Source organism: Ictalurus punctatus, chromosome 22, assembly GCF_001660625.3.
Source record: "Ictalurus punctatus breed USDA103 chromosome 22, Coco_2.0, whole genome shotgun sequence".
In the NCBI taxonomy this organism is placed as follows: Eukaryota; Metazoa; Chordata; class Actinopteri; order Siluriformes; family Ictaluridae; genus Ictalurus; species Ictalurus punctatus.
This window is the reverse complement of record NC_030437.2, coordinates 9922635-9936584: the sequence shown is the minus strand read 5'-3', so window position 1 is coordinate 9936584 and position 13950 is coordinate 9922635. Positions and strand designations below refer to the sequence as shown.

Here is a 13950-nt window from a genome sequence, read left to right as displayed (position 1 = left end):
ACATCTTACAGAATAATCGACCATCTGATTTGTAACAGTTATTAGGTTTCTGCTTTGCTTTAATCCTAGGTGACAGTGATGACTTAATGGACTTATCTTTTTGGCTGTCCCTTTGGTATGCTAGGCGTTGGCACAATTGCATCTGATGTGAGAAAGAAAGAAATCAAGCTCTTTATAGCACGTGGTACAATTTGTTTATAATAAATATTACTGTTTTTAAAATACATATTTATAAAAAAACCTTGGTCACTAATAGCAGTTAAAACAATTGATAAATTGATGATTAAAAAACATATAACTACTTACATTATTTTACTAATTAGTCATGAGATAAGAACATATGACAACTTCACACATTTGTTTTACACATAAATGCATGTACTCATATCCATAGCATATCTCGTTCATCAATTTCATTTTTGTTAATATCCTTAAACAAAAAGTCTTTTAAAAGTGTCATGATTTCTATGGTTATTGTATTATCCTACACCCTTTAAATTCAGATAGTCCATGTAAATCTTAATACCCTTTCCAGATCAAAAACTCTGTGAAAAGTCTCTACCCAGATCTTCATAAGAAATTACACATCAGTACTGATGCTCTGGTGTGTCAACACTTCCTTCATGGTGATAGAACGTATGAGGTTAAGCTTGTTAAAGCTGGACATGTCCATAGGCAGGTCTAACTCTTGCTGCTCTAAGGCCCTGTAGCTGATCCTTCCTCCTCCATTCCTTAGTCCCTGGTCTCGGGGCAGGTAGAAGGGCAGTATGCCAGAGCACGAGGGGCAGAACATGTAGGAGCGCACGGGAACAGGGGATAGATCAGGGCTATAGTGTGTGCAGGGGGCCAGCCCGTTGTACTTGTGAGGCTCTGCGGTTGTGAGAAGCTGCTTACAGGATGAATGTTCTGGAAGAGATATACTCAGTGGGCTTGGTGAAGTCAGAAAACTTGGAGGACTCAGAGGACCCAGTGGTCGTAGAGAACAGGGAGGGTTTGGAGGGTTTGACTGATGTGCTGGGCCAGGTAAGGATTTGGTGAAGTCAGGCTCCTCTTCCTCCTCCTCCTCCTCCTCTGACCCATCACTCTTACAACAGTAATACTAGCAGAGTCAAGTGACATCCATGAGTTTGATGGTGTAAGTAAGTTTCAAAGAGAGAAGATAAATAAAAAAAATAGGTGACTGATTCAGATTAATAAAGGTTTGCAATTGTCTATAATATTTATGATTGTGTCACAAATTTAAGTGAATTTTCAAAAAGCCAGCAGAAATAAACTGTGAATAATTTTTTTGTCACAACAATGTTATATAACCATAAAATATACATCCGAATCCCAGGCTACCATAATAAAATGTCAAAATACTACCTAGATATACAGTAGTAGATAGCAGGCTTGGAACGAAGATGCTAGTATCGAGAATCTCTGACAGATTCTATTACAATTTAAATGTCTGTCAGAAAATATGGTGTCTGCAGCTTTAAGATGAACAATAATAAATTGTGTTTAATCACATATTAAATGTTTCCATTTTGCCTATTTCATAATCCTATTTGAAACATAATAGGCTAAATGTTTTCTGATTCCAAAACAGGGCAACAAAACATCTTTCTCTAATGCATCTTAGCTTCCCTTGTCTGTGCTTACCCAACAGATAAAGATGTGAATGTCTTCTCTCGTAAAATATTAAGGGGGGCTTAGATTAAGAAAATATAACAATGTGTTGTTTGTCAGGGCTACTACGCTATACAAGAATTCAGTAGCTCCACTACTGTTCACCACAGACCACATACAGTACATGAGTAGTTTATCATTTTATTTTCATTTTATGAGATTAGTTACAGCTAATAACTTGTTAGGTTTATTTACTGTCCCAGCTTCAGGTTGGAAGCATTCCTAAACTTGTTAATGGGTTATTAATTAAAGAAAAACCTGACTAAATGCTAATGCTAGCGATTGCAACAGGAGCTGAGTTGTAACCAGCTTCTGGTATTTTTTTCTGCTGTAATGAGTAACATGCCCATGACACACATTACTGGCCATGCACTCTTCTTTTCCCCCTCAGTATTGCTACAATAATACCCTGCTCATACACACCGGCTGCATCCTACACACCTACAAATCCTCAGGTGATGCTATCATCAATCGGCAACAGTAAGGGGGCAGGATAGGTTGATGGCATATAGCACACATCTCACAAGCCTAGCAGATAGTCTACATTCAATCATACTAAATCCGTTATTATTTAAAATAATCTGATATTTTAAAAATTGTTGCTTTAATTTGTTTCTTTTATTTTTGCAAAAGGCTGTCTTTCATGGTTGTCTTATGCACAAATTCAAAAATCACATAAAACAGGTAGCTGGGCATTCAATTGATTTTAGATGTAGCCCATGTTACCTTAGTATATGCTGGAGGGTAGTTTTGGATAGTTCTCGAGAGTATTAACAGTGGCCTTAGTGAAATTTTTTTTACCTGCAGCCTACAGTAACACAGCACTGTAACAATAGTCAATAAGATGACTGCAGCTATGAGTCCACCGGTGATGACCACTGTTCCGGCTGTCATTCGAAATCCTCTCCATCAACGCCCTGCATATTTAGGAGAGAAAAAGTAAGAATTCACATATAAATGTCTTTTGTTTTTTTGGAATGTACATTTGTGTTTCTCTGGGTGAGTACCTATGTGCATTTGTTTCCCTGAATGTGTATATGAGGACCTATTTCTTACTGTCAAAACAGGAGCAACTAATACTCATAAGTACTGAATGTCTGAATGTGGCTGTGTGTCTGTGGGGATTTGCCCTTTTAGCTACAAAAACATTAGTGAGGTCAGTCACTGATATTAGGTGAGGAGGAATGGTTTGCAGTCAGCATTCCAGTTCACCCCAAAGGTGTTCAGTGGGGTTGAGATCAGGGCTCTGTTCAGGCCACTTGAGTTCTTCCACTCCAACTTGGTCAAGCCATGTCTTCATGGAGCTTGCTTTGTGCATGGGGCATTGTCATGCTGGAACAGGTTTGGGTCCCTTAGTTCCAGTGAAGGGAAATTGTAATGCTACAGCATACACTATTCTGTTATACATATCAGAAACTACGCTATTTACATAACACTTTTCTGAGATATAGTTGGTATGGTGATGTATTTTTTGCTTACGTTGTAGGCATTAAAGAAAATTTAATCAAACTCAGTTTAACACGGGTTTTTTGGTTTATTTTACTACTGTTCTGCAACAGATTGTTAACTAAATTATATATTGTGATACACATCATGTATTGTAGAAATGTCCTCAAGTATCATGATATGATATTTTTGTCATATCGCCCAGCCCTATGTTGAGGTGTCCAAATACTTTTGACCACACAGTATATATTAGGTATGTCTTGAATGAGCTGCTGAATGTCAGCTAGAGAGAGCAGGGTGCATCAGCAAGTGACAGTGTCCTGCTGAGGACAAAAACTTTCTCTACCATCTGCCTCCAGCATACTCAATTCCCTCACACCCACCAACGTTTCACAGTGGTGCCAAAACCGAGGATTGAAAAAAATCCCTTCACAGAGATCTTAAAGTCCCTCGCCAACCTTCATTAAGTCATCAGGCCATCCTTGACCTTCCCGCCATGCAGGCCCTGGTGACGGACAAGGATCAAAAGGTGCTCCAAAGCCTGGTACAGATTGCCAATACTCCATTTGCCATTGCCACATCCACTTCACACATCACAATTGCACCGATTTCTACACAAGACAACCCAGACATTTTTGTGGAGCTTTTTGAGTGTGCTGCAGTAGCGTGGGCATGGGCCATGTCCCAGTGTAGGCCAAACACCCATCCCCTGATGCTGAGCAACAGCAGAACAGCTCCTGATAGAAAACCAGCTGTAATACCAAGATCTGAAAATGGTCGATTATCTGATTATGTATGTGAATCTCCACATTGAAAAGCATGGGGAAAAAAACATAATAAACTACAAGGACAGTTAGGCATGGGTCGCTTTTATTCAACAGTGGATTAAAAAAAAAATAAGCAGTTCCCCTTGACATGAATGTCCCATGGATAAATACCTTTATTGATCAGACACAATTTTAATTCAGATTGACATCTGAATGAAAAATTTGCTACATTATTAGGTTGTATGTAAATGTTGCCAGGAAGCATATTAATCCCCATGATTCTAGTTACTGAACAATTCAAGAGACAGGTGATTAAGACCTTATTTTCCCTGAATAATTTAGTTTGCAAATGAGAAATGGACAATGGATACTGTAAAATTATAGCGATGAACACCTCGTGCCAGAACGCTTCCATAGTTGAGCTTAGATAAGACCACATCTCACATACATGATAAGGAATACAATAGTCAGGCTACATTTGGGTCAAAACTGAAATGAAGCACAAGCATTTCATATCCCTGTTTATAGTTATGTTTTGATCCACTATACACTCCCTAGTGCCATCCATGCTGAAAACCCCGCCCAAAAAAAACACATCACAGTCCGTTAGAAAACCCTCTCATCGTTTCCATCACTTAAAGAACCTTAATGGGAACTGACTTATTGGTTTTGAACAGATTCCTGTAGGTTCTCATTCAGGATTTTCTGGTTATTATCAAATATTACCAGACCCAGTAGGACCTTCTTTCATGTTTCAATAATAATCACCAGGAACCATTAAGGGAAATCATCCCACCAGAAACACATAAGAGACCAATAGAAATCTGTACTTTTTTGTTGCTGGGGTTGTAAAATCAAAGGTGAATCTTCTGTACCTTTAGTATGTATGTATGTATTTTACCTAGGAAAGTGTGTAATGTACCATTACTTCACTTTTAGAGGACTGGTCCAAGGTCCAATTAAGGTCCAATTAAGTACCCTAAATTATCTGTAAACGGTTCCAAATAAAATATACATACTAAAGGTACAAAACATGTCCCCTTGGTGTTACCACCACCGAGACAAGAAAAGTACAGTTTAGTACCGTTCTAAGAGAGCTATGTGGCTAATACACGCGTTTTAAAAACATTTCAGTAGCGAAAGAGAAAATAAGTCAAATGTTATTACCGTTCAGAAGCTGTTTAAGAGCTGAGAGGTGATGTTCAGTGCCTGTGACTGTCCGCCCTTCACATGACTGATGTCTCAGTCTCCCGCCAAAAGAGTTCAACGAAGCTAACCTATTTCTATTTCTGACTCACCAAGACACTGTCCTCAGTCTACTCTAACACAATATATGCAGTCTACTCTAACACAATATATGCAGGCTATTCCAGAGAAAACGCGTACATGTGGTGAGATATCCGACAAAACATTCATTAAAAATAAATAAATAAATAAATATAAAAGTACCCAAATGTAAAACCTGAATGTTACCTGATCTTCCTCAGAATTGAGCTCCTACTTCTTCTCCTCGGGAATTTTACAATATGAGACACACTGAAAAGTAATGTCTTCTTTACCGTTTCCTTGGTGGAAATGGTTTCTTCGAAATTTTATATTTCTCTACTGAAAAAGAAAAATAACAAAAAGAGCAGCATGGCGAGAGGCGGTTCGGTGCAGTGTGGTAAGTGCAGCTTCCAAACGATTAGCTTAGCATTTCTCTCACAGTCCACAGCGCGCGAGGCTTTAGTGAGTGACTCCATCAGCGCGCGCCTCGGACGCGCACCTCAGGCGCACAAACAGGCGAGAATGCTTCTAACCCACATCAGGAGCGCTGCTTAGACAGACATGTGCCGCAATCACTCCGCGTTGGAATTAATTGATTTGAATGTTATTCCGAAGCAGAGCATTTAGGCTTGTAAGGCTTGTGACACTTGACATATCCCATTATAAGTTTAGGTATGTGCTTGAATGTCATTCATAAGTAACCAACTATAAATGAAAATGCACACACAGTTTCAAAGTGATGTGTGCGTTGTAAATTTATGATATTTTCAAGACCTACTCTGGGAGGATTAACACAAAACTAGCATAAATATTTGACATCATATTTTATACCACACTTCAATTTAACTTCATATCCAAAATCTTGGAAATTTATGTTAGTGAAGAATACACACAGGCATGCCATCTTACACACACACACACACACACACACACACACACACACACACAGAGAGAGAGAGAGAGAGAGACTTTCCCTTCTTGTCTGTACTCGATGTCCAGATTTTTATTACATGAATTATTAAACTTGCAAATATTAAAGTAAGCTGAGATTCCAGTGCATTGTACAGACAAGGCTGTGAAATATTCATACAGGAAGATGCAGGGTAAGGAGTGGTCATTTTCCTAACTCTTTTCCATTTCACATGCATCCTCTTTGAAGAACTGTTTTCAGAGTCCCTAAAGGAGCCTCTTAAGCTCAGCAGCAGCTGGTAGAGCTGAGGTCAAAGACCTCCAAATGCTGTTATCCTCATTTATATCCTCATTCAGATTTACAATTCAGTTTTCTTTACTTATATACTTATTGTTTCACTATTTACTTGTGGATTGTAAAATTCAGTCTATGTTTGACTTTCATGCTATAAATAATTGCCTTACAGCAATATATGAAGATTTGAAACATGTGTTGATGTTTGAGATCAGGGGCAAACTGAACTACAAAACCTTACCAGTTTAGTAGTACCTGTTTACAGTAATTAGGCTACATGAGAATTGTTAATGATTGGACAATTGTGTGGAAGCCAAAACAAGTCTTCAGTCTCCAGTCTGTCATTGTTCATGGTTCCTGTACAAAGAATCTTAAATTCTGTTGTGCAGTATTTTTCTAATAAAAAAAAGAAGCCATTTTAGTTTAAGCCCTTGCAGAAGGCGTTTGCTTTAGTTCATTGTTGAGTCTTCTCTGCCTGTTTGTCATTAGAAGTTTGTCTAATTAAACTAGATAAATGAGCTGGAGGCAAGTCGCATGCATGGCTGCCCTGAAAAAAATCACATTCACCAAAGATTTGCATACAAGAGAAGGGGTCTGTGGAGATGAAATAAGAATACTATGGAAAGATAAGACTTAATCTGCCTGTGTGACAGCTTTCGTGAGTGTTTGTTTCTAGCACTGCAGGCAAGCAGTTTCTTTCTTTCAAGGTAAGTCAGTTTGCACTACAACATGAGATATTGCATGTCTGTGAATCAAACTCGGTGTGAGTAGCTGCCTAGATGTGGACTGGACAATGTCTGACTCAGCAATATTATGATAGTGTGTGTGAGAAGTTATGATAGCGTTTGTGAGAGGTTATGATAGCGTGTGAGTGAGAGGTTATGATAGTGTCGTCATCGTCATCCACAGGGTACAATCGTTCACTTAATGGTTTAATGAATATGAAAATGGGTAAATCATATGCTATGTTCTTTACAGTCACCAGATTTCAAGCCAGTTGAACGCTTATGGGAAATTTTGGTGTAATTAAATTGGGTAATTATGGGTATACATGCAAAAGAAACTAAAGATTCATTTCTTTTATTTTTGTTAGATTTTGAGAAAAGAAGGTCTATGTTTTGATTAACTAGATTTGTCAAGGCCTTGATCTTCCTTCTGCTCGTCTTAACTACAACTCTAATCTTGTGGCATAAGTTGATAATGTTGTTATAAGGTTCGCTCTTGACAGCCTTGACATGCAAAAGTGTTAAAGACAAAAGGCCATGCATATTTGATAAAGTACAAAGCTATGTCCTTTCTCTTCTGTATGAGAAGCAGTAGTTTAGAGGAAAGAGGGCAATTGGAATTAACCCCTACCCCTTATTAAGTCAGTACCAGATAACCGGATCATTTATTTGTACGTGTCTATTTTTAGTGGGATTAAATTAATAATTTTAAAAGGAATGTAAACATAATATTTTCATATAATGGTATAATATTTTGCTTCTGTGAAATAAAGGTATGCAAAACAATGGAGTCAGTGATTAATATTGGTACCATGTACGGTGGATTCATGGACAGCAGAATGTAATTAGAATCCACATTGAACAACAAAAAGCTGTTACTCTACTGACATTATTGACACTGATCATTTACAGTCAGCAGTCAGATTTATGGGTTGTAAGAGCCTCCCTGTGTCAAGTTAAATAATGCTAAATCTTCCTGTTAATAGGTTGGTCCACTATCATTAATCTGTATTGCAAGATTATAACTCATAATTGTATAAGAAAATCCCCTGATCTGAAAAAAGCTCTTTAGATAATAAGCAATGTCCAGCATCATATGATTTTTGATGTGATTTAATGGACCTCCTTTGGTATATTTGATTTAAAAGTGCTAGCCTGAATTAGATGACTCTGAGGTGGTGCACTAGCTTACATACCAATGACATGAAGCTATTTCAAAATTGAAGAACAAAGGCAGGAGGCTGATACTGAGTATACCTTTGCCATTATTCCACATGAAGGGAAATGTACGACTATTTTATCTCAGCAAGAAGAGAGGGCTACAGGAGTGGAATAGCATATTTTATTTATTAAAATCCAGGAGTGTGGCAAGTCCAAAGTGGAAAAAACACTCAAGCATCTATTGCAGCGTAGACATGACAACAAGTATCGCCCCCACCTCCTGGCTTTTTATCCACTCAAATATAAATATTGGCAGTTTATGCTGGATTTCCTGAAAAATATTTCCATTTTCTTTATAAAGTCAAAATCTACACAAATACACTGAATTGGCTTGCCAAAAAATATTATAAGTATGGTGTGCCAAAACTTTTGTAAAATTACAAAGATTTGTATTTCCATTTCTAATTCTAGCACCGCAAAGACTCTGTAAGATAATTTATAGTGCGTTTGTGGTTGAAACACATGATAATTTTAGTCAGTACTACCTCAGTATATTTGGACAAGAGTGAGGAAATGAAACTCTGCTTTGACAAAGTTTAGAAATAATAATAATAATAATAATAATAGTGATAATAATAATAATAATAATAATAATAATAATAATAATAATAATAATAATAATAATAATTCAGTTAATTGTCTTTGACAACACAGTGCCCACCACTTAAAGGACTTGAACATCAGAGACTAAATTTTGAACAATTCCACATCGCACTGGCTGTATTTGATTTGGTTGTATCAGTCAGGCTGTATTTGGTAAAGAGTTTCTTTTATGACTTAAGAACAGAAGCACCATTTTTGCAGAAGATTTTTACAGTCTTTTGTATCTTTCGATGTCCTCTGCTATTCTTGGACACCTAGAGACAGATACAGATGCAGCGATGAGGTTACTTTTAGTGCATCATGTCTCTGTCAGCACTGGTCTCCTCTGAAATCCCAAACAACAATTTATATAATCTCCAGATTGCCAACAAACTAGAAGAATGACCAGTGTATCAGCGGTCATACTCCTTTGATTTTTAAAGCTGCAGTGTTTAAGATTTTTGTAAAAAAAAAAAAAAAAAACATGAGTAAGGAATACTATAATCTAATAGTAATTTCATAATTTAATAACATTCTATAATCCAATGTTCCTATGATCCTGGGATTCATCCTGACAATCTTGCTATTCACAGTCAGCACTATGTAAGGGGTTTAGGGTCCATATTATTGTGAAAGTTGTATGCAAATGCCTTACATATTACATTTAATGCATCTAAACCTTCGTGCCTTGTGTCAGAACAACTGAAATGGGGGAATGACTATCAAAACACAAACCCTAAATCTGATAAATGATACTGAATGGAACATCAAGTCCCAGGCAAAATTTCACACCTGAAAAACCTCCAAAGCACCTCAAAAAACTTCATGATGAGTCCATTCTAGCAAAATTTTACAGACGTCCTTGCTCTTATAAACTTCCTTGTACACAATCTGCCCCATAATAAATAAAGTCTACAAAGACAGTTGTTTTGTAATACCTTAACAACCTAATATTTATCCTTATCAATAAGTCTTATAAACAGATTCTTATCAACACTTTTTTTAACCTACTTTCAGTGCATAATCAAGAGACAAAGTTTACTAGATTCTAAACAATAGTGTTTTTAAAATAAAATAAAAATGTTAATAACAATATGTTTAAAAAAACAAAACAAATGTATTTGTATTTCAAGATAATTTTAAAACATTCACTGTAAAGTTTACAGTAATTTTCTGGTAGCAGAGTTGCCAGTAAAGTACCTCAAATTTAGAGAAAATGAATGTGAACCATGTTTATATGCTGTAAATATTGCAAGTAAAATACTTGCAAATATAATTATAGTATAAAAATAAAAGATAATCATATATATTTGGCTGTTGAAGGATACAGCTGAGCAGAAGGCTGAGGAAAGAAACCAACCATGGTAGCTTGGCAAGGCTGGAATTTGAACATGTGAAATTCTGATCTGTAACTCAACCACTGAGCCGCCTTAACCATATAAAGTGTATAAAGTTAACCTCAAGAATTTTTACTACTCTCACCCCTGCCAAAAATGTTAGATATCCCACTATGCACTGTGTTTTCTGGTATTTAACTGTAAACCAGTGCACTGTTCCAATTGCCTAATCATTTACGGTACAATTCTGTAAAATAATACAACAGTATTTTGCTATAGAATAAATACTGTAAACTGACAGCAATTTTTTACACTGCTGCCATTGCTGTGCTTCAGTTCTGGGAATAAAAAACAGCTTGTTATTATACTCTTTTAACTTAAATGCCTACTTAGACATTTTTCAGGATTTATTTATTTATGCACATATGGATTGTATATATGTATACAATATTGAAATGAAACCCTTTAGTGTTGATTTAACAGTTTACATTTGTGTTGCTTCTCACTCTACAGCATGCTGAGATCAGAGAGATTAAGCATTAAGCTTTAAGTACAGCAGGAGATTTGAGATTTATGACTTAAGAGTCCATAAAAGTGCTATATAAGCCTGAACGATTGACATGATCTGCACACAGGGGACAGACCACAAAGGTATGTGCAATTTTTGCATAGAAAATTATGTAATGTATTGGTAGTGGTACATACTGGTCATAGTAATCAAGTATCTCCTGCTAGACTGCAGTTTTAATTATAGGTATCAGAACAGTTGCCAACTTAAATATCTCAATGCAATGTATAAGTCATAGAAGCAAGTACAAGAACTATGCAAGTAATAAATAAAACATACGAGTCAGTAGAAATGCTAGTGAAAAAGTGCTATAAAGTAGTCAGTCAAACAAATGATGCAGGCATGATACCTAATAATACACACAAATAACAATAATAGAGTATTATGAATTAATACAAAGCAATGTTGAATACAATAGTACAAGCTGCTATATTTGGAAAACCACTAATCATATATTCTTTATAGATGAAGCTGTTTGCTGTCATCACCCTTCTTCAGCTGGGGGCTTTCTGTGCACTTGCCACAGAACCACAAATCAACCTAAAAGAGATAGTAGAGAAAAGTGTAAATACTAAAAAAGGTAGAGTGATTATTCTTTAATTTATATTAATTCATTCATGTTACTATACTGTATGTAGTACATTTATATTGCTAATACACATTTTATATTTTACTTTAAAGATTATATTTAGTTTTTCTTGACTTCAAGAAATCACAATTCTCTCATTTATTATTTAGATAAGTACCAAGATAATCAGTAGTGACATAACATCATTAAGATTGTAGATATCAGTTTTCTTATATGCCATGAATACTGTATGACTGATATGTCTCTTTTTTATATACAGCACCTCTTTTGAACCCAATCCTTGAAGGTAAAGTTCCACCTCTTATAAACAATGACCCAGTTGATGGCCCACTTGCACCTCCAGAGCTTGAGGAATCACTGAGCTTTTCAAATCTATTTGGTGAAAATGTCAATCTAAACTGGACGAAGTGGGATGGCTCCCTTCCCCAAGGTGCAGTTGGCATTTATAATGGGTACACAAAGCGTTCTGATTACATCTGCAAATACAACTGTGAAGCAGGTTTTTATACTCCCAGCAAAGGTCCATACTGCAACTACCCCTATGGTGACAGAGAATTCCATGCCCCTGAATTTGAAGTTTTAGTCAATGTAGACAACTTTGAGTTTGTGGAGTGGAAGGAAGGTTCATATGGTTCTGTGCCAAATCATGCCATTAGAACCTGTGGAGGTGTTGGCATTTTCGTTGGTAAGAACAAGTATGGGCTTGGTAAGGTTGTACCTCAGTTTGAAGCCTTCTTCCTGCCATGGGAGGGTGATGAGTACTGGTACAAGAAATATGAAGTTCTGGCCATCAATCGCGATGTCTACACTCAACATATCTCCCATGTTGAGTATGGTATTAATGAAGTAGAGCTCTTCCACTACCCACCAGAGACCATGAGGATCTCCAGTGTTACCAACAATGACTGCCAGACAATAACTAAGACAGTGACTATCACCAAGACCTCAGAAGTAGAAAGAACCTGGAACATAGGCCGTACCACCATGCTTGGTGTTACAGCAGGAATCACTGCCAAGATACCTCTGATTGGCAGTGGTGGAGTGGAGTTTACCGCAGAGAAGTCCTTAGAGTTGAACCGTGGCACTACCCTAATAGAAGCTCTCAGTCATGAAGTGTCAGTTCAACTAACAGTGCCACCCAATCACTCTTGCACTGCGCGCATGGAGGGCCGCAAGATGACTGCTGACATCCCCTTCAAAGCAAAGCTCACCCGAACATATGCCAATGGAGAGACCCAATGGACCTCCATCAATGGTGTCTATGATGGCATACAGATAGGAGAGGTCAGAGCAGTGGTGGACCGCTGTGAGCCTATTCCAGATGCTAAGCCATGTCCATCAGCTGCATAGTACAATGATAAATCACAGAAGCCAGTAACCATCTACTATCTTGCAACATGCCAGTGTAATTGTTATATAAGTGCAATTTGTTAATGGCTAAAAAGACTGTATGAGTTGTATTTCTTTAAAACAATGAATAATAAATGTGAAGAATATAATAACCCTTCTTGCTGTAAATGTTTTGAAAAATAATGAGTTACAACAACAAAACACTTTTATTTCTTCATCAAGGTTTTATGTTACACAATGGAAATGTAAAAGAAATAAAGACATTGGAACCAAACTTTGAAAAAATAAAATGTAAAAAGGGTTACAGTCTGTGATTGGCAACCATAAACTAAAGATCTGTTTTAATAAATAATACAAAATATGTATTGTGTAAATTACCCCCAATAAATGTAAATGCACATGTAAAAATGAATCAGACTAAGATTTTATATTTTGCAAATGAATAAATACACGTTGTTATACATAATATAAGTAATTGTAGAAAACAATGCTACGGTTGAGGGCAAAAAGTTTCATATCCTTAGGACAAAATGAAGACAAAGAAATTTCATTTATACAAACAAGACATTTAGTGTGTTATGTTTCATTATCATACGTGACTCTGTGGCCAAATAAGGATGTATATGAAAATGTTAGCAAAAACAAATCAAAATGTCAGTTTGAATGTTTTCATCTCATTTTATGAATGTGATCTAAATATTCTCAAATCATTTTAACTATATACCTTATATAACTGCCTATTGTTAGACTTGGCACACCCCATTCCACACCCCTCCTGTTTTCTTGATATATTTGGTATAACTACCAGATGTCATTCACTGCCTTTTTCAAATAAATCCTGGAGATAGAGACAGTCATGGCATTTATTTATAGCAGATAACATTTTAAAAGTTACCCAGATACCTTACCCAAATATTAAACTTATATTTTATTCCTATGTGCTGGGAGCCTCTTCGCCTGCTACCCAGCATCATGCTATCCTGTATGAATATTAAAGATCAAGAGAAATCATTTATATGCATTTTACACATCCAGGTTCAACAGTCATGGTTTTTGTAAATAAGTCATAACCCTGCTGACTTCAGGCTTTTGGTAGCACTGCTGTGCTGCTTTCATCAGCTGCTACACATAGAACATTCTGTATTGGGACTTTTTGTACCACAGGAATTTTCTTTCTAACCATAGAGCCCTTTTGCTTTTAAAAACAAAATACAAATACACACA

The 13950-nt window shown here is 36.5% G+C and overlaps 2 protein-coding genes across 2 annotated transcripts; one reads left to right on the top strand and one right to left on the bottom strand.

Annotated features, from left to right (window-relative positions):
- Positions 1-245: 245 nt before the first annotated feature.
- On the bottom strand, positions 246-5636 carry LOC128628930 (protein FAM163B). Its single transcript, XM_053674339.1, has 3 exons — positions 5358-5636; positions 2473-2588; positions 246-1099 (listed from the first exon to the last, which is right to left on the bottom strand). The coding sequence occupies exons 2-3, from the start codon at positions 2563-2565 to the stop codon at positions 581-583; spliced, it is 612 nt and encodes a 203-aa protein (XP_053530314.1). The 5' UTR covers positions 2566-2588; positions 5358-5636; the 3' UTR covers positions 246-580.
- On the top strand, positions 5411-12878 carry LOC108256021 (natterin-3). The gene is made up of 4 exons (XM_017452485.3): positions 5411-5547; positions 10733-10870; positions 11253-11367; positions 11636-12878. Exons 3-4 carry the CDS (start codon positions 11253-11255, stop codon positions 12724-12726), a joined length of 1206 nt encoding a protein of 401 aa, XP_017307974.1. The 5' UTR covers positions 5411-5547; positions 10733-10870; the 3' UTR covers positions 12727-12878.
- The last annotated feature ends 1072 nt before the right edge of the window (positions 12879-13950 follow it).